Source organism: Antedon mediterranea, chromosome 4 (genome assembly GCF_964355755.1).
Source record: "Antedon mediterranea chromosome 4, ecAntMedi1.1, whole genome shotgun sequence".
NCBI classification, from domain to species: domain Eukaryota; kingdom Metazoa; phylum Echinodermata; class Crinoidea; order Comatulida; family Antedonidae; genus Antedon; species Antedon mediterranea.
This window is the reverse complement of record NC_092673.1, coordinates 7,408,602-7,431,170: the sequence shown is the minus strand read 5'-3', so window position 1 is coordinate 7,431,170 and position 22,569 is coordinate 7,408,602. Positions and strand designations below refer to the sequence as shown.

At 31.7% G+C, this 22,569-nt stretch overlaps 1 protein-coding gene across 2 annotated transcripts; it reads right to left on the bottom strand.

Moving 5' to 3' along the window:
* Nucleotides 1-166: 166 nt before the first annotated feature.
* Nucleotides 167-22,260, bottom strand: LOC140046515 (uncharacterized). Of its 2 annotated transcripts, XM_072091184.1 has the most exons (7): nt 22,137-22,260; nt 19,598-19,818; nt 15,135-15,406; nt 12,977-13,277; nt 12,593-12,749; nt 1,960-2,410; nt 167-1,226 (listed from the first exon to the last, which is right to left on the bottom strand). In XM_072091184.1, the coding sequence occupies exons 2-7, from the start codon at nt 19,720-19,722 to the stop codon at nt 1,006-1,008; spliced, it is 1,527 nt and encodes a 508-aa protein (XP_071947285.1). In that variant the 5' UTR covers nt 19,723-19,818; nt 22,137-22,260; the 3' UTR covers nt 167-1,005. The 2 variants fall into 2 exon arrangements, with proteins under 2 accessions (XP_071947285.1, XP_071947286.1); XM_072091185.1 differs by lacking the exons at nt 19,598-19,818; nt 22,137-22,260 and adding an exon at nt 15,790-16,527.
* Between the last annotated feature and the right edge of the window lie 309 nt (nt 22,261-22,569).

Sequence of the window (22,569 nt, the reverse complement as noted above, 5' to 3'; positions counted from 1 at the left end):
GACCTTGTTGATGGCACGAGGCATAGCAAGAGCCGTAACTAAAAAATAGTGGGAAATAATGAATTCATAAATCGATAAAACAAATCTGTTTTTTAACAAAACATCATTCTTTCTGAACATACTGTACGCAGAAGTTCAAACTGTTTGAAGTAGGCTTGCTTTAGTTTGAAAGGCCTTTTATACAATAAGCACACAGAAAACAATTAAAAACATATATTTAAAGTCTCATCGACTACATCCTTACTTTTGTTTTTAATGGCGTTATAAATCTAAAACAGTTAACTATAATCTAAATATTATATTATTATACATACACATATTTCCTCCTTTTAAGCTCTGTTTAGCTAAAGATTTTACACAGAGAAGATTTTATATTACAGTACAGTATGCATTGAGGGAAAACAAAATGTAATATAATACTTTACTGTACCGTAATATAATAATCTTCTCTGTGTAAGATCTTTAGCTATTAAAAATGTACCGTATTCATAAATAGAATAATATAATAAAACTACAATATAAAAGGGTCATATATTGCATTATTACAATCTTTTCAGGGCAAGATAATTTAATCATCAAGGATGTATTTTGAAATAATAATTAATAAATGAGTAGCGAGACTGGCTGGCTGGCTGGCATAACCAGTGATTTGTTCCTGGTGTATATTCAATTTTTTCGTGAACTTTTGTTATCGCCATACCTTAAATTTAACTATAATGCTATCTGACACTATCTAACTTTATGTGACAAAAAATGTGATATGCCTATAATATGGACACGATGATTACCAAATCTGGGCACATTACATTTTATGTCAAACTAGTTTATTAAACAGAGCTTTAAATACATATTAAAAAATTCTGAGTACACTTCTTACAAAAAATAGTTCTCCATACTAATTCTTAACTCGAAAAATGTAATTTAGCTTTAAATAAATGTTGTTAGTATTTTTTCTTTTGCTAATCTATGAAAAAAAGAAGAAATTGGCAACAACAAATAATTGTTTTAACTTATGCAGCTACCAAGCGAAACTGGTGTAAAACCAGATTTTTCTACAAGGTAATCTAACAAAAAAACAAGTATCATTGATGTATCGGGGAGATCGGTGTCAAGGCTTAGTACTCCGCCATTGTTTTTCTTAAGCTGTCCATAGATGATTCTCAGAGCCTTTGGTACTCTCTCGACATCACGGTAATTATAATAATTCTCAACAGTCAATAAAGGTTCTGAAAAGTAAATAAAAAGTAACATAGTACATATTTATTATATTATATTCATGAGTTATAATATGGAGAACGACTACTGTACCAGAAATAACAAGAAGAAAGAAAAGGCTAGAGTTTGCTGGACACTCTGTAAAAGATGTGTGGGGAAAATAGTGCAAACGATCAATGGAATTCCAACGCTACAAAAGGATACAGGCTTCTTTCCGGTTGAAGAAAAAAGAATAAGAAGAAATGGCGGTTCATTATTATAGTCCGTCGGAACACTGGATATGATTATTATGATAGGATAAGTGACCGCGTGGCGACATCAATGTTCTATCTTTCTAAATCAAATATACGATGCTATGCAAAAAGAATGCTCATTTCTTCGTTTTCTTCTTCACTTCCTATTACACATTCTTAGATTTATCCAACTAAATAAAAATTTTATACATTTTTCTAGCATCTACACTATTCGATATTTGTACTGCACTAATGTAATAATACGATAAAAGAAACATATGTCGAAACAGCTGTTCAGGCTATTCGTAATGGAAAACGACCAGTGTTGTGTAATACATCAATGTTGTTGTAATGAAGATATGAATAATGTATGCATTGATTATTATAGTCAGACAATTACGAGTTCCTAAATAATAATAATACACTTACTACCAACAACATCCAACATACTATATTTGGTTTACATGTATTTACATGTGTACTCTAGAATGAATACAGTATATGTACTTACTAGATTCTGGTGGGAAACTTGATTTTGCCTTTACAATACGGAATCCTCTTTCTTTCAAAACTGAATTTGTTTTTCCGTCTGTTCTAAATGTATGTAGATAATATATGGGAATAATTCCGTGTTCGTGAAGACGCATTTCAGAACTAACTACAGCTTCTCGAATCCAGTTTTGAGACATCTTTTCAAAATGTCCAGTTGGATATGGATGATTTCCACGAAGACCGATAGAGTAAACTTTCGTCCATTCCTTCACAAGATCTGGCCATTCTTCGACAAATTCACTATACACAAACAATGTAACTGGAATTACTATTCGGTACGACGATAGTGTTGAAATAACTTTAACTGCTTGCTTTCTGCTCATTCCGATTTTTAACACTAAAGCTGTATACATCGGCTTAGTACATTTTGTGTATATTGCTCCAGCGCTACCTACTACCGTTTCCGGAATCTATAAAACAAACACAGACGTTCCCTCCTTCAAAAAATGTAATGCCAAAAAGAAATTATTAAACTACTAGTTATATTATATTATACAATGTAGACATTTGAAATAATATATAAACTGAAAGATAATGGCATGTTATTAGACTAAGATGTAGCATAACGATTAACCTTGATAAGAACTCCATATTATTTGGTTACAATACAAAAAACCCTGATATGCTATTAAATCTATGTATTTTGTTGATTAAGAAAAATATATTTAGTTACAAATTAACCCACAAACAGCCAGTCTTCCAGGTTTTATTAATCGGTTAAAATTTAATTATAAAGTAGAAAAAAACATTGCTTCTAAAAGAAGTAGGCCTAGATTGTATAATTTCATACAAAAGTGGAAATTAATAGAAGATTATATTTAATAACTTAATGATACTGTTACTCGAGGATATGACTTACTTTAGTGTATGATTATTACGCTTGCTATTTATTATTGTAAAATTGTTAAATTAAATTGTAAACCAGAAATTATTACTTGTTAGATATTTATTATACTATTAGTTCCTTGGTTACAATATAGATAATTAAAATACTGTATGTATATTTGTATTATTTAAAAAAAAAAATGGTTATGTTGTTAAATGTATGTATCTGATTTTAATTAGCACAATTATATTATAGTTCCTTGGTCATAATACAGTTTAAGATATATAAATATGTGTGTATGTGTGTATGTGTGTATGTGTATTATTTATTATTATTATGTTAAAGAGAGAAAAGAAATATTAATATGTTATTAAATGTATATATCTGGCTAATTTGACACAACACAATTATATTCAGTTAGATTAGTTACATAATTGTGGAAAATACAGCATTTAACAAATTAATTATTTACTTTAAAACAAAAAATGTATGTTTATATGTGTAGGCTATCATTTATTATTATTATGTTAAAGAGGAAAAAAAATAATATGTTATTAAATGTATATATTTGGTTAATTAATTAACAAAATTATATTCAGTTTGATTAGTTACCTAATTGTGAAAAATACAGCATTTACCAAATTAATTAATAATTATTTACTTTAAAAAAATGGAATTAATAACTTATAGTTTTTAATATTGTTTGATCACTGTAAGTTACTTTATTTAACCGTTCATATCATTTTGATATTTATTACTTTATATTTAAGTGATTTTGTGTTATGGTTGTATTTTTTGAAATGAATAAAAAAAAGAAAGAAAAAAGATGTAGCATAATAATAATAATATTATACCAACATGAACATAATAGTCAAATAAGATGTGTTCGAATTATACAATGGAACTAGAGACTAGGGCCTACATTTTACCATTTAATTTAGGTCACCGACTAATATACAGAATCCGATTTCCGATAGTTTCTGTAGGCCTACTGACATTTTTCTCTAGGTTTTGTAAATGTTAATCTAACTTTTGCAAGTGTTGATTCACAAAAAACTTTAGTTTTATTTCAAAAAATGTTATATAAAAGAAGATAACAATAGCAGTTAATCAGATGACGGCAGAGTGAACGGTCACGCGCTTTCTTAGCTCCCGAGTCCAGCATTAACATAACAATGAACCAAACTAGACAAACAAGGAAGAATGCGAGCCAAGCTGTACCGGACGACATCGACTTCGAAAGCTTCGTGAAACAGTCCCTCGAAGAGATTTTAAAGTCACAGGAAGCATTAGAAACTAAATTATCGAAGTCTATAGACTTTAACGATAAACGAATAAAGGAACTAGAAAAGAAAGAAGCAGTTAAAGACAAGAAATTGAATGAATTTGAGTCAAACTAGGAGAGCAAGTAAGTGGAGAACTAGAAAGGATTAAGCTTGAAACGAATAAAGCAGAACGGTTTTCCAGAAGAAACAATATAAGAATTATTGGTTTAAAGAAGAAAGAAGCAGAAAACTGCATTGAAAAAAATGGAATCCAACATATGTTAGTGAAACTCCTATCATATAGAGAAAAGGTTTCCATCATGAAAGACCGAAGGCAAGTCCTTAAAGACGAACCGATTTTTATCGTCGACGACCTTACGCCCATAGATTCGGCTGAAAAAGAAAATGGAGTCGCGAAGTTCACAGGCTCTTCCAGACAGGAGTTAAACTTCGATTTGTAGCGGGAAAATGGCGAAATGGAGGAGTAAGGAAATAAATAAAAGTAATAAAGGAAACTTTATTTGTATTGACTATTATTCCTTTAATTAGACAATTATTTTACAAACTAATCTTAGGCCTTAGGCCTACTTTAGAAAATTTATGTTTACGACTCGGGAGTTAAATTTGCGCACGCCGCCATTTATTGACACAATCGAGAAGCGATGCGAGTAAGACGTGTCGAATAATCGCTCCTGGAAATCAAACATTTCACGTGTCACACCAGCTGAATGCATTGTTACACATAGTCGCAACCTACGTTTACTATTGTTCATTTACCTCAAGGAATTTTGTTTACTCGATTCCAGTGTTTTATTTGCCCGCAACATGGGCGGTGATAAGCCAAAAGGAGGACAGAGGGACGATTCGCCTGCAGCCAGGCCACGTCGTAACCAAAAAGAGGCTGAAGGAAAAGGCATCCCTTGCCTTAATGATAAGTTAGATAAGTCCAATTGCGACATAGACTCTAAGGAAATCGCTGGCATTATCCAATCTGAATTGAAACTCTTATTTGATGGCAAATCGGACATATTGGATAACTTAGCGAAACAAATAACATCGATGATCATGAGCAAATTGTTAGTAAAGCCACTATGAATGCTCTTAGATTTGAACTTGACGAGTCGAATGACTGGATGAAAGTGAACAATATTCCAGGAGGAACTGTTTGGTGATACACGGACTGAAGGAGAAAGTAGGTGAGAATACCGATAATATTGTTACACAATTATTTAGTTCTAAGATGAACCTTACGGTGAATCATAATGACATTGATAGGAGTCACAGACTAGGCCCCAAGAAACCAAGTAACGGCAAGCCCCGGTGAGTTATTGTGAAGTTCGCTCAATACAATAAAAGAAATGAAGTTTATAAAGCAAAAAGAAAACTGAAAGGTACCGATACCTTTATACACGAGAACCTAACAATGAAAAGGATGAAATTGTTAAGAACCATCAAAACCCAGCATAATTCCGCCTTGACCGCAGTCTGGACCCAAGATGGACGCATACATGTACTAACCACAACTCCCTGTAGAAGAAGATTGTCGTAACAAAATTGTCCGATCTCAACAAACTGCATTCCACCTAATTTACCGTGTGGTATTACATTAAATGTGAAATTGTGAGATTTCTTGTTTTTGCCCTGAAACCAGAATTTTAACTATTGTATACATTATAGACTGCATTAACTGTTTGGTGTGTGTGCGCTTTATTGTGATTCTTTTTATTGTAAATTGTGTTTTTTTTTTATTATTGTATTGCTAACCTGCCGGTTTTTAGTCATTTAGTTGAACGCCATTTTGCTTAACAGTTGGTGAATTGATTCGATTTTGTTCTTTTTCCAATACTACTTTATGAGCACGACTCAATATGAAAATAAATCGAGTCCTACACATTCCATAGATTGCTTTGAAAGTGACGAGGCTGGTTTATGCAAATATTTCACTCCAACACAACTAAATGAGCTACAGGTGCAAATTGATAACAATGGTATCTTTACAACGTTACACATGAATGCACGTAGTCTTCCAAAACACTTCGACGAAATTAGCATTATGTTAGATACCATAGGTCATGCGTTTGATGTACTTGGTTTCTCGGAAACTAAGAACACGCCAATTGACTTATTAAATATCAATGGACAATATGTACACTTGTAATAGAGAAGTTAGAGTCGGTGGTGGAGTTTGTCTATATTTAAAAGAACAAATCAACACCGTAACACGTGATGATTTTGTATTTAATGATAACTCCATTGATTCACTTTTTCTAGAAATAATAAACACAAACGGCAAAAATACTATTGTAGGTATGTTATCGACAACCAAATTCAAACGTCAACTCATTTAACTCTGATCTGGAAGAAATCTTACATAAACTTAATCGCGAAAACAAAAACTGCTATATCTTAGGAGATTTTAATCAAGACTTATTAAAATATGACATTCAAAAAACAACACAGGAATTCACAAACATTATTTACTCAACATCTTTTAATCCATTAATCAACTTACCCACCAGAATAACATCGTCTTCTGCTACAATTTTAGATAATATTATTACAAATGATAACATTTCGCATTGTGGAGTAATAGTCACTGACAATTACCGATCATCTACCCATTTTCATGACAACACACTTGTCATTAAATACTAACACACAAGCTCCAATTACAAAACAAAAAATAATTAATGATACAACATTAAATAACTTGCTTATTGCTATTTCTAATGAGGATTGGGGTGAACTATATTTATGCACAGATACCAATGCATCATATAACCTATTTATTAAAAAACTATCCAATCGCGTAGATAATAACATACCTACAAAAAGTAATAAGCCAAATGGTAATACAAAGAAAAAACCATGGATCACAACAAGAATTTTGATTTCAATAAAAAAGAAAAATAAACTTTATAAAAAATACCTTAAAAACCCAACACAATTATTAAAAAAATATATATAAAAAGTACAAAAATAAATTAACTCATTTAATTAGAATTCGGAAAAAACAGTATTATTCCAAAAAAACTGGATGCAGCTCGACACGATTCAAAGCAAACATGGAAAGTTTTAAATGAAGTTCTAAATAGAAAAAAATCGAGTGTTAAGCCAATTGAGGTAATTAACCATAGTAATAAAACTTTGGTATGTGATCATCTGACGCTTTTAATGACTTCTTCTCCAACATTGGAAATGAATTAGCAAACAAAATACCAAATGTAAACAATTCTGACTTTAAACAATATATGAAAGAGAGTCAATCCCAATCCATATTTTTCAATCCTACGAATGAAGAAGAGGTCATTGAAATAGTTAGTCAAATCAAAAATTCAAATTCAGAAGGTGTTGATAACTTAAGTAATCGCATTCTAAAACATATTATTGCTGCTGTGGCATCTCCTCTTGTACATATCTTTAACCTCTCTCTTGAGACAGGCATGGTCCCTGATAGTATGAAAGTAGCTAGAGTAGTTCCAATTTTTTAATCTGGCAATAAAAGTGACGTCAGTAATTATAGGCCGATCTCTATTCTGCCTACCGCTTCAAAAATTCTTGAAAAAATTGTTCAAATTAGAGTAAATAATTATATCACAAAGTGTAACATCCTTAATAATGCACAATATGGTTTCAGAAAAAACAGTTCTACTTTTATGGCCGTTATAGATCTGGTTGAACGAATAACCGATGCGCTTGATAAGAAAAAAAAATACCATCGGAATATTTATTGATTTGTCAAAAGCGTTTGACACCATCAACCATGATATACTTCTTAAAAAATTGGAACACTATGGCAAAAGAGGCACGGCCCTTAAATGGTTTAGAAACTATATTAGTGGAAGGAAACAATTTACGTCTGTTGATAACACAAGTTCGTGTTTGATGGATATAAATTGCGGTGTACCACAGGGTTCAATTCTGGGGCCTCTACTTTTTATTTTGTACATTAACGATGTATTTAATTGCTCAAACTCGTTATCTTTTGTTTTATTTGCTGACGACACGACACAAACATATCTGCATCTCACGAAAACTTGGATACGCTCATAGAACTAGTTAATGGTGAACTAAAAAATGTTTCGGATTGGTTCATGTGCAATAAACTATCAATCAACGTTAAAAAAACTAATTACATAATTTTCCGCAATCAGCGAAATCCAAGTAATTTAGAGAATGTAATATTTATGTCAACAATAAAAGAATAGATAGAGTTAAATCGACTAAATTCCTTGGAGTACATATTGATGAATTTCTCGCATATAAGAACCACATCAATGTTACAGCTAGGAAAATATCTCGATATGTAGGCATACTATATAAAGTAAGACATTTTTTACCAACCTATGCTCTCTAGACAATATACAAATCACTCATTGAACCAGTATTAAATTATTGCAACATAATATGGTGTAGTACATTTCCAAGTTATCTAGATGAGTTATTGAAACTCCAGAAAAGGGCATTACGAGCTATAACATGGTTAAAGTTTAATGATTCAATGACTGAATGTTTCTATAAATTTAAACTTCTTAAAATTGCGGATATCAATAAGTACCAAATTGGGCTTTTCATGTATAATGTTACTACTAATCAGGACGTGCGTTTTTCATCGCTCTTTATTAAAAATGGTTCTTACCATAATTATAACACAAGATCTAAAGACAAAATGAGACTCAGAAAACGTAATCGTACTTCTACTAGTTTTACTGTGTCATGTGTGGGACCCAAATTGTGGAATGACTTGAATTACGAACTACAAAGTACCAAATCAATATATATATTTAAATCATTGTTTAAAGAACATTTATTATCATTTTACAAATAATTTTAAAAATAATACTTGTTGCAGGATTTAGCTTTTGTATTATTTATGTTTTAGTTTTTTAGGCTAGTTAGGGACGTAGGGGGACACAACTAATCAAGCTCTTTTGAGTTTTTATGTGTTTCCTTTTCATCTTTTTATGTTCTCATATATTGTTGTTGTATATTTTCATGATTGAGGATGAATAAAGAATAATTGAATTTGAATTTGAATTTGATGTATCTTTTTAAGCAAAATATCATGATTCATTACATCGAATGCCTTTGATAGGTCCATAAATACGCTAATTAAGTATTTCTTGTTCTCGAAAGATGTGATTATGTGTTTTGTTAGTTCAAGTATGGCGTGGGATGTTGAGTGCTTACCTCGAAATCCGTATTGGTGGGTGGGGGTTTAAGAGTGCATATTTCGTTAAGTAGGTGTATAGTTTATTATACATTGCTCTTTCAAGGATTTTGGATAGGACTGGAAGGATTGATATAGGACGATAATTTTTAATTTCGTTGATTTTACCCTTTTTATATATTGGAATTACCCTAGCAATTTTAAGTTTGTTTGGCACTATACCAGAAACGAAAGAACAGTTTGTGATATGTGTAAGGGGAACAATTATATAATCTGTAATGTCTTTAACAACGCGAGGGGATATATCATCGTACCCTGGACTTTTATTGCTGTCTATGTTATTTATAATGTCAAATATGTCTTGTTCCGTTACAGGTGTGGTGAAAAATGAACTTGGCTGGCAATTACCCATATATTCTAATGGATTAATCGAACAGTTTATTTGTTTAGTTAGGTTATTTCCAATGTTTACGAAATATTTGTTAAATGAAGAAGTGATGTTATCTTCCCCTGTAATGTCTTCCCCATCATGTATCAGGGAGGATGGCCTTCCTATTTGACATCACCGAGTTTATCACATCCCACGTTTTTTTGTGGTTGCCTTTTGATTGGGAGAATTTATCAGAATAGTATTTTATTTTGGTTGAACGACAAGCACTATTAAATATTTTCCGATACGTATCATGAATTCGTTTGTTTTCTGTTGTTCGATTTTTTAAATATTTGTTGTAAAGTTTACGTTTTATTTTACTTGATTTTAGTAGATCATTTGTCATCCATGGTTGTTTAAATTTATTTTCTTTATGTTTTTTTATTTTTATTTTACGTAAAAAATGTTTATCATAGATACTTTTAAGAATTTGATGGAAGAGTTCATATGCAGTGTTTGGATTTTCTTCTTGTGTAATAGGGGTCCAGTCCATTAAACTAATTTCATGTTTGATATTCTGTATTGATTCATCATTGATGGTATACCTGAACTGGTAACAATTGTCATTGCTAGAATCATCTGATACTTTAATATTTTGTTCAATACGATTTATTTGAAATATTGGTAAGTGGTCAGTAATATCAGATATTAGAACCCCTGTAGTGAACTCTGTGTCTATCTGGTTTGTAAAAATATTATCAATGAGTGTCGCAGAGGATATTGAGATTCTAGTGGGTTTTGATATTAAGGGGCAGAACGAATTTGATAACATAATGTCTATAAAATCATTTATTTTATCATTTTTATCATAATGAATTAATTAAGGTTAATATTAAAATCGCCCATAATGTGACATATTTTGTTTTCCGAATTTATTTTGAAAAGGAGATTCTCAATTTCCTTCACAACCCTCACACAATAATACGAGGATGCTTCGCATTTACCTATCTCCTTCTACGATAGTTGTTTTTGATAGCTGAAAACCGGTTAAACAGCCCGAGTACAGCATCATAATGTTGAAGACAGGCCGATTTTCTTTTAAAAATACTATTTTGATATACGTTTATACAAATGTATGATTTGCGATGAATGAGTTCCAATCTCTCTTACACGAGTGTCTATTCCCTCAGGCGTCGTAATAACACAAAGGCAAGTACGCGCAATGCACAACAGAATGTCGATCCATTGTTTTCAATCAGTGATTGCAGAGAGGTACAATCAACATTATTATTGCAGTTCAACCACCACCCACACCACCCACCCCTCCCCCTCAATGTCATGGGTAGCGCTGTGCAAGTACTTATTTCAATTGATCAGACAGTAGAAATATATAATTATTATGTAACACTGAAAATGCAAATAACCAGTAGATGTACAGTAGTGTACAACACATATATATTATATAGTATTGCAAGACGTTGTTGTAAAAAAACAATCCATGTTTGATACGAATTTTATAAATAAGAAGATATAATAATGTGGCAGGTCGATACCATGCAATACAGACAATTCAAGTCTAAAGTTTATTTTTCATTTAAAATTCTCATGATGGCAATGGTATTTGGCTACAGATTACATCGGGTTTGACTGTATTCATTCGCTCTGTGTTCATTTTTACAATTTCCAGCTATAAACGCCAAAAGTTCCTGTATTCGAGAGCCATCTGGGCAATTGGAGGACTCTACAGCTCACTATGTCGGTCGGTAGGTTGGTTGGTCGGTCGGTAAAAACTAACTCAAATTTGCGCACGCGACTGTAGCCATGTATACTGCCTTGTTATAGGACGTGTTTAGTTTTATTTATACAGTATTCGCATTAAGGACATTCAGTATATCCGTACTAAATTGTATCAGCAATTTAAAACCATTAGGCCTACTAATTAGGTTAAATTAGATTATTATTTATTTACGATTACAATTTGTTTTACTACATCGCTTTTACCAAAACCGCGGTATCACATGAAGGGCCTGTTTAGGCATAGTTAAACCCGAGTTGTTGCTTTCATGAGCAGTTACCGCAAACTTTGGTGGGTAGGAACCAACTTACCCGTGTAAATAACGTACCATATGAGCTGGCTCTAAGAAAATTAAACAAATTAGGATATGCCTACAGTACGAAGGATCACATGCCCTAACGCAGAACAATGTTGGTGGGTAGGAACCAACTTAAGTATGGATTGGATCTAAGAAACAATTGAAAACCATTAGGCCTACTAATTAAAGGGAATTTACGATTTTCACCCCAATAGAGGTGTTTTACATTATATTAACACTATACAAATAAACGTTATTACTGACAGTTGATTTTCAACGTTTGTATTAATCAATACTGTAATTACAACAAAATGTAAACGCCGTGTAGTGGTGTATCGTTACATGTACTTTACTATTTCAATCGACTATGACAATGACAGTTTCAACAAAGTATTAAATGTTTTACTGTGTTTAGTGGTATATTATCTGTAAAATAGATAAAGAATCTATTTAAAAATTGTTTCTCTTTGCACCCATCCACTTCTTTTTATTTAATTCAACTCAAACAATTGGTCTCATTTTGTTTGTCTTTCGGAATTAATTCTCAGGGTGCTAATTTTAGGCTTTGTAATATTATTATTTATTTCCTCCATGGTTTAACACTTAACACTGAATAATTTGTAATGTATTAATCATGATGATTATTATAAAAGAAAAAAAGTGGTGGATCATGTCACAAAAAAACAACAAAAAAGTTTTACTTTGTTTTTAAATTAAGGTAATTGTTTAGAAAAATAATAAGGAATGTTTAATTGGAAAGACTGACTGACACTTTTTTTGTATATCTGCATACAAAAACATTTTAAATCAACTTCTGCTTACTATGTGTATTTCTGATGAACTTCATCTTTAAATGTTTAGTACTTACCATCGATGGATGAATTGTCGAAAAATCCTCGTAATCTCTTTGCTCTCCTGCCCAATCTAACATTGCTTTTCCATTTGTTTTTACATCTTTTATAATCTTTAATCGTTCAACTTTATCGATTCCCACCGGTTGACTTATATGATATTCACCATAATATCTGATTTTCGGGGGAAACAAAATATTCGGATAAAAAGCGTGTGTTAATAACATTCTATGAGGGTCGATTACGTAACTGTTTAGCATCTACTTCCTGTTAAAAGCTTCCAGTTCATATTGTGTCTTTGGTCGTCGTCTTTAACCTATATAGAAGCCACCCATAACTTAATTGAAATATATGACGTAACTAATTCATATAAAGCTCCCAATTATCAGTACCATACTCACTTATCAATCCATTCAAACGTTCCATCCTTCAGCATTTTTTCAAGAATTTTAAATTCAGCGCCCTCAACGTCCAATTTGAATACTACATAATCTTCCCTTTGTGTATTTTTCTGAATCCATTTTGATAAGTCCACTGTTGGAATTTTTTTGCGATATGATAATTTTCTTCTTCCACCTGTGTTTGTATTCGAAAGTTCATCTTTGTCAACATAAAGCGTCCCCCCTCCCCATTGCATGTCTTTCCCGTTGTTTTCCCCTTTGTCTGGTGCCCATGGTGATTCGCTAAATGCTGTCATATTTCCTAGGATTAAACATTAATATATCATTATTTTTGGTAACAAAACAACAGACTATTATTAAGCTATGCAAGAAAAAGAAACAAAAAAGAAGACATGATAAAGAGAAAAGAATAAAAAATGAAGAAAAAGAAAAGAATGAGTAAGAATAGAAAGCATGTCTTTTCCATTGTTTTTACCTTTGTCTGGTGCCCATGGTGATTTGCTAAATTCTGTCATATTATATTAATATATTAAGATTAAACAATAGTATATATGGTAAAAGAGAACGAATGTTATCGTTTTTCCCGGTTGTCATTTGTATCCCATGTTTCAGGTAGTGACCCAACTTCAGATCCAGGTATCTATTTTATTTATTTATCATTCACAAGTGAATAAATGGCTTTATTGTTTGTGTCGTCACAAAGTTGCAGAATACGAATACACTGCAAAATAAGAACGACCAAATCAATCATATGTATTAATAAATCGGAATATATTATGAGAAGTTTGTAATTTATTGCAAACATCATCCATCAGTAAAATCGGATGGAATAAAGACAACATTCATTTCTTCAATTTGATCTCTGGTGCTGGGTGCGCGTGCGTACAATTAAAGTACTAGTGCTGTTCCGCCGTACCACGCCGAGAAGAGTTGCTATCCAATCGAGTTCGAACAATACCATGAAAGCTCCAGTGGCATAATGGTTAGGACAGCTGCATCAAGCAGACGGTCCGAGTTCGAGTCTTGGTTCTCACAGATTTCCTCATCTTTATCGTTTCAAATTAATTAATTAAATTTCAGTATATCACCGGGCGGTTTAGAATTAATGTTCTTTACCTGATGTGTTTATATACCTTATTATACACACAACAAAATTAAGTTCATCAAAATGTTGAGATTAAAATGAAATAGTATAAACAATTATAGGAGAAAATGTCACCGGTGAAACACAAGGCTTTTGAACGGCTATAAATAAAAACATAAAAAGTAAATGAAAGGAGAAAGTAAAAATAAATGGCAGGATGTCATTGTGTAAAAAATCGAGGTTTGTAACATTGGAAATGGAAAGTAGCACAAAAAAAAAGCAGGCTGAATGCAAGCAATCGATAGAGCATCAAGAGATTAGTCGGGTGTTCTATAACAGTAAAGGTGGTGGCTATTAAAACAATAGGCCTATCGTCAAACAGAATAAAATAAATAATTGATTAATCATATTTGACCTAGGCTGTAAGTGACGATCCTTCGACTAAAAGAACGATCTATAATAGCCCTATTATAGGTGAATTGCTCGTGTAAGCGCAACCACCTTCATTATAGTAGTTTAATCGAGTGTGAAGTGAATCGTTGACTACGGATGCATTTTTCTGATGTTCAAATAGCCTTTCTATAAAACGGCTAAATATATGTGGAGTGCAGTTGGTGGTTTAAATGTTCGCTTACGTACTCTAACGATCCCAGGGGTCATGGGTTCATATCATACCCAATGAACATAAGGGTTGCTACCAAAACTTAAAAACTTAACTTTCCCTTTGATAGGTTTTTTTGCGGGGAAAACATTTATATATACCACAACAAACATCAATTTATCTGGACTCAAGAAAATTAGTAGAAATAAAACTTTAGCAGCCAACGAAAACTGTTATGCCAGAGAAAGTATTATTAAATAAATTAAATTTAATAATTTGTGTTTTTTTTAATTGATTGTCCTCTTAGTAATGGTTGAATAAAACACACCTGGCACACTCAAACGTGTCCCTATCCTCTTAATAAGAGTGTACCCTGAGTAGAGTTTGGCCATAGTGTTAACAACATCTTTTGCTGTGAATAGAGGGGTGTCCGAAAGGAGGTGTTCTACTGTAAAGTTATTAGGTCTACTCACCATCAGTATCTGCAACTCCCAATGGACAATGCAGATAATGATTACTGTACGGACTAAAATAAGGTGCAAGCCGGTCATCAATTTCAAACGAATGAATTGTGAAATCTTTTCCTTGTGGATAGGTTTCTCGAAATAATTCCACGGTGGACGCCATATTGGCTCCGCAGTCCAGAAGTATCTTTTTCCCCGAGCCTTGTTTAATATGTTCATCATTGGATGTTATTTGATTTGAGTATTGCATGGCAGGCTTTCGGACCATTTTGCTAATGTCCCTTAAATATTAACAGAAAAACAATGTTAGTATAAAGTAAGACCTAACAAGTGAACAATCACATTCTGCCGCCAGATATTCCAACTAGTCCATGGTAAAGGTAAAAATAGAGTGAACCTAGAACAAATTACAACATTTTTTCTGGTTGATATGGTGCAATATATTATAATTACATTATACAGTTCTCTTATTCTTCCTTATTTACAATACTGCAACCTTATTTGATGCAGTGATTATCCTTCAAACATGGATAGATTACTAAAAACTCCAAAAACGTGTTGTTCGAATAATCAACCTAGCACCATTTGCCTCAACTTCTGAACCATTGTTTAAAAAACTAAATATCTTAAAAGTAGTAGATTTACATAGACAACAAATACTTACTTTTATGTTCCAATATGTTAAAGGTCAACTTCCATTTTCCATAATTTCATTATTTAAAAAACCAAAGACTGTCCATAGTTATTATCTTAAGAACTCAAATTTACTTTATGTTCCTTTTGTAAGACTTAGTAAAAGCCAATTTTTTATTACAATTCATGGACCTAAATTATGGAATAACTTAAAAGAGAATAAAAAAAATGTGAAAATGCAAAAATATTCAGACATCAAAATAAGTTTAATTATTTGGAAAATTATCATTCATAAATGTATTATTATGCCACTTTTACCTTTTGTATCAATGTTTATTTTGCTATATGTTTTGTTGGGTCTTTCTGAGACAGGCCTTGGCCTCTTAGTCTGATCATAATTAATGAAATCTTTATTTTGTTTATATTGTTTAAGTTTTCAGTAATTGAATAAATGTGAAATGAAATTCCAAATGAACATCATATCCAAAACCGGACGCGATTTATTTTTTCGTCTTGATATTGAAAGGGATAGATGGTATGAGGTTTTAGGAGAAAAAAGAATATGTAAATGTTGTTATAGGAATGAGATAGTAAATAAAATCACTGCACTTTCTGTTAATTTGTCCGTTCTATAATGAGTGACACGTCAGGATTTATTACCAGTTACGTTTCATAATTTTCCTTCTGAAAGTAAGTTCATTATTTTTTCAGAGTTTTTATAGTTGTTTTATAGTCAGGCAGCTTCAACTGTTTATTAATTTGTTAAGGCTGCTTTGAAACTCACATTATTTCTGACACTGTTTCTTTTATTTTACAGTTACTTCTTTTGCATAATGCGCTAATAAGCCCGAATTATTGTTAATTTTTTTAATTAAATTATTTCAATAAGAAAATCTAGTATGTTAATAATGTTTACCAATAGAAAGTGAGTACAGTAGAAAAATTATGTTTAGTTTCGTGACATTAAATTAAGTTTAGCGTTAATAATTAACTCTAAAATATTCGGTTATTTGTTTCAAAGCATTATTATTTTCTGCTAGTAATATTTTAATATAAGTAGAAGATTATGCAATTAAGGTTTTCTCTTGTTATATTATTTATGCAAACTCATTCTGTTCAATTCTTACTAATAGGCTATTCAAAATAATCTTATTATACTCGAAAATCAAATTGGTTTTCGAAAGTGACCAGATTTTGACTTTGAAATCTAGAAAAATTATAAATGATAAACACATCAAATAAAAAAGCTTATCTAGGCCTATATGTCTATGTGGACTTCTCGGTCAGCGTTTGATACTGTTTGACGCAATACTCTCTTTATTAAACTTCAAGATTCTCGATAAATTAGGCACTTATTGTAATAATTGGAAATTGACTATTAATATAGACAAATACAAAGTTAAGATAATTAACTCTACTGGTAGATTGTTAAATAAATCATTTAAGTACAATAATCATGTTATTGAAATCGTTAATTCAGCTACCTATGTATTAGCTTTATTCTATCTGGTTCATTTGTAACGGATATAAAAACATTACGACAGAAACTTCTAAAGCATACTTTAAAATTCATAGAGAAATCAGGGATATTGCCATCAAATTATTGACTCCCTGATTCTACCAATCTTGTCCTATGCAAGCGAGGTGTGGTCTCGGTATTTATTAAGGAACTTAAAGAATGCCAAAACATCCATAGCATTGGGTCAAGCTACGGGTGTCAAAAAGAGGACAACGAACAATGCCGTCCTTGCTATCTGCTAAATATTGGCATAATCTCAATGATAGTTGTATGAAAGGCACTTAAATCTTTGGTAATCAATTCGATGTTGATAACAGAAATTTGCAATAAAACTCTTTTTATGAACAAGAGTTTGATATGTTAAAGATAAGTGTTTATAGTATCGTTTTTTATTGAAATTTTAAAATGGATAGGTTAGGCCGTTTTTCACATTCTGAACTTCAAGGCTAAGTATCTCAAAAGTGTTGCGACTCTGCCCCGCTTTTGTGATGGTAGGTCTCATTTACTTGTTCCAGTGGTTTAAATTCTCTACCTAATTTTTGCCATCTAGATTAACCCAATACACTTAGTGTCAGTTACAAAGAACAGTCAATGACCAGTTACATGAACAATCTGGCGTTTGTTGGCTTAATGATATCAACAACAATCAGTCAAAGATGCGCACCTATTACCTATTTAAAAACAATGTTGTCAATGAAAATTATTGACGACTAGGCCTACTCAATGTCGAGATGCGCTAAAATTTTGATTGAAAAGTAGACTTGCCCCAAGTCTGTATTATCTTTTTTTTAAATTTATTTGTTTTTATTTCGACCGCGATTTTTGTCTGAAAATACAGACTTGTGAAACACGTATAGAAATCGATTTGCAGACCGCAAACATACGATAAGAATGACGTAGGTTATCATACCGTATTTGGCTATATGGGGCGGGCGGTATGTAAATATGGATTTCGAATCAACCAATGATCATTTTGTTTCAAAATGAAAGAGATCGAGTACGTAGGCCTACCAGTGCTTAATGTACGATCGAGACTGTTGAAATATAAAATAGTAATGCCAAGTTGTTTTGTTTATTAATTGTTTAGTCCTTGGCCTAGGCCTCTTTCGTAGGTCCTACTCAACTCGCACGTATGACCTGCCAAATAAAACGCCAATGAAGTAGGCCTACATACCACCGGCACACAACAGGGCTACACCACCACACAGAACAGGACAGGGTCTGGGTGGGAATTAAATCAAAATTATCTCCGCGTAATAAATGATCCATTCAATGTTTGATTTGCGGAGAAGCTAGCCTATCATATATCAAGACGAGTTTTCATGTTTCAAAGATCCCATCAAATGTTTACCAGACTACTAGGCATATAAAATAATTTCTAGCCTTCAGAACTTTCATAAACGTACCCAAGTACACATTGTCTAAACGTAACATAGCGCATGCGCATCATCTTAGTTGTTGAGTCTTTGAAATTTTGAAATATGAATATTTAAACAGTGTACGAGAGAGTAGCCAATCGCATGCAGCTGAAACTAGTCAACCGGATAATCGTATGCACCAAGAATTCTTGGTGTCAAACCACGTGACTTGTGCGTGTTTCCATAATCAAGTAGTATACGTATGAAGCGCCATATGTGCCAAAATATTTATATTTTAACTAATTTTAAGACAAAACTCCGTCTGGAACCCAGACTAATTGAAAAGGGGCGCCATACTCGTACTTTGCGCTTTGATAGACTATGTTATACCTTTTAGAATAAAAAAGAATTTCATTTGTTAATCAAATGCTCATTTTATTCAAATTTAAGCCTACGTTATGATTTGTATGGCAATGTTAGAGATGGACTATATTTAAATGACAATGACAAATTCATTTTTCTTATTGGCCCGCATGATTTTGATATTATTTTGCATGTTATTAATTATGTTAAATCCGCTTTTTTTTAGGAGATATAGGCCTAATTAATTGTTTTTGAAAATTCTGGTTCTGGATTTTTTTTTTAGTTGCTTATCTTCTTGATGTTAATTTTATCAAATTTGTTGTGACGTATTATACTATTAATAAGGAATTGAATTAAATTATTGATTTATTTATTCGCCAGTTTCAAAATGAATTTATTCATAGGGCCTAATAATGGACAATAGATAAATTATCAGTACCAGTATAATTACGTATAATTATGTCTTTGTGTACAGTATTTGATTACATGATAAAATCTTTGTATTATCACAATGTACATAACTACATATTGTAGCTACACCGACATATGGCTATTCAATTGCAGTAATAGTATGTATACATAAAAAAATATAATCTTACTTCAGCAACTGTTCGCAGTCAAAATTCTTCCTTTCATCAGCATTATATATCCGTGTAAACGTAGAACCTAGGACAAAGCCGGCGATACCGAAAATGATATATCCAAATACTTTGTTCAGCTGCATCCTGATCCGACGTTTATCATCTAGCTTTTAAGTAGGGTGAACAACGATGATAAGTGCATTCAATATCTGACTATGCCAGAAATATTATTATTATTTCTAGAAAAAAAAAGTTTTTTAAAGATATTTAACTATTTAAAAAAGATACCATCACTTTAAACATAAATCAGCATTATCTTCCCCTGTATATTTTATTATTATGCACTGTCAATAAATAATTTCTGTATCGGTTTTGATGAAGAAAACATTAGGATAATTGATAATCTCCTATATTATATGGTTAAAGAAGATATTGAAGGGGAATGTTTTTACTTGATTTTAGATAAACATTTTACTCAAACGATAAAGAGTTTTTCAACGTGTTAAACGAGTTTAATTTTGGACAGTTCTTTAAAACAAAATATAATTATAACAACAATGTGCCAGCAATGAGGTATTTTGAATCGAAAATGTGACATATACGTTGGGGCTGGCCTTACAAGCATTTTTTTTTATGATTAATGTGAATATTTAGATGTGTCTAATTTTACTGCACAGTTTTTATATATAAAGGATATAAGGACATTTGAAATTGACCTGTTGTAGAAATAATGGCAAACAATCTGAAAAAATTATCAACGTTATCAAGGAATAATGTTACCTCGTCTTATAGAAGAAGAAGTGCGTGTAACTACAGTCTTATTTGCAGGAAATACAAAAGTATCGAAAGGTCTATCCATTGTTAATCATTTCTGTGAATTATCTAGTTCGAGTTTTAACAAAAAGTGTTCTTAGTTTTCTTTGAAAAGATTGATAAATAAAATTTACTTTCTTTACTTTAGGCTAAAGCTTAAAGATGTATTGTCCCTTGAAACACAAAAAATGAAGGTCAAAATATTCTAAATTTAAAATAAAGAAATAACTCACTTCCGTAGGCGTTCTGTAGTGTTCTTTTTATGCAATTTATTTAATAGGCCTAAGCATAAATAATATTATATTTATTTATTATATTATTATTTTTAATAGTAAGAAAATAATGTGTTTTTTACAACTTCCCTATTGTATGATATGAATGATGTAAACTAGATCTGAAAGTGAAACACACTACAGGATATAAACTTTGACCTCTTGAAAGCAAACAAAGTTTTTAACCTTTGCCTGTAAACTGACGAGTGAAGTGGTACTCAGGCCACAACCACTTCTTGCCACACTCCGAGTCAGTTTTCAGTCAATTATGAGTATTATGGTTGTGGGCGAAGCATTGTAAGTTGTAATAATCGGCATTCTTCATCCCATCTTCTCCATGTGTTTCTTGAGTATTCTCTATTTTTTCCATGCCCGTACCTATGTTGTGTATCGATTTTCCTGGTTCCATTTCTTTTAGCCAATCTCAAATGTCATTGGTCACTAAAATTCTGTCTTTTCCAATATTATCTTTTCTTCTTATTCTCTTTTTTTTTATCTCACAATAACTATATTTTAGATAATTTGTTATGTTCGTATAAAGATTAGTTACATATGTCACTGCTTGAAAAGATCAATTTGCCATGTTTTACATAAATAATTCAGCAGCAAAACAATGATTTCATTTGATAATGCTTTAGACGCTTGAAAAGTATATTTACATACATTACAAAATTATGCTGATACGTGATTGAAATGGGCTTGAGAGCTAGGCTGAATTTAAAAACTCAAATTTTATAATTATTTTTACAGATGTCGTGTTTTTAAAATATACTTAATGTAAAAACCATTAAAGGCTCTTTAAAAATGGTAATCAATTTTCTTTTCTTTCTCTATAACAAATGCAATGCAAGATTTGCAGCAAATTGCAAAAGAGCTATAAAATTGACAAAACGATTAAAAAAATATATAAAAATACTGTTAAAAACGTATACCGTTATCGTCTGAACGTTTGAATTATACATAATAATGAATTTTTATTTTCTTTCTAGTTTTACATTTTGCTCTATTGACACTGAGACATTATAACAGTAACGTAAGGAATTAATGTGTACTTTTCATAATATTTTCAATAACTTCGTTTTTCTCTGTGTTAACATTTAGCCAAGCATACTTGAAGTTTCTTAATGAAGTCTGATTTCATTTTGCATTTATTGAGAACAGGACGATATCTACTGCCAAATGTGTATTGGGACCAAAGACAAAAGTAAACAAAGACTGCTTTGACAATAAAGATGAGGTTGTGGACAATATACTTGCTGACAAGAACAAGTCATTTCGAATGAAATAATAATCCAAACTCATTTGCCTCATAAAGACTGTTTTTCACTAGGCGAACCTATGCGCGCGAATCCAGTGACATCAAACGCCAAAATGGAATCTGTTCCTGTTAACATTACGATAGGCCTACATTACGTAATACATATTAGCTAAATAATAATCTAAGTAGGTTTAACACAAATTGTATTACTCACGTTGTAGAATCAGTTTTTATCAAACTTTATACGATTTAAATTCTCGTCAGTCTATAGCTTCAATATTTACAATGTATCCTTATTCAAATCTTATCCTCACCTACTATTCGACATGAAAGTACACATTAATTTAATTTATCAGTTACACAAAGACTTGACGCGGAAAGCGTTTTCATCATCCAATTGTCGTTAGGCCAATTCTTACGTCACGCATTATGAATATTAAATTGAAGGAGGAGTGGACCGTAATTATTGAAAATAACATGATTTCTGCATCGCTAATACCTATGAATGAGGGCGCACTAAACAGCAAAGCACAGAGAGTACTGGTATGAAGCATTCAAAAAATAAACTTACTATTTCATGTGTAATGTCTCGAAGAATTCTTCTGACGACACTTACTTACACACACTGTAAATAAAAGAATGTAATG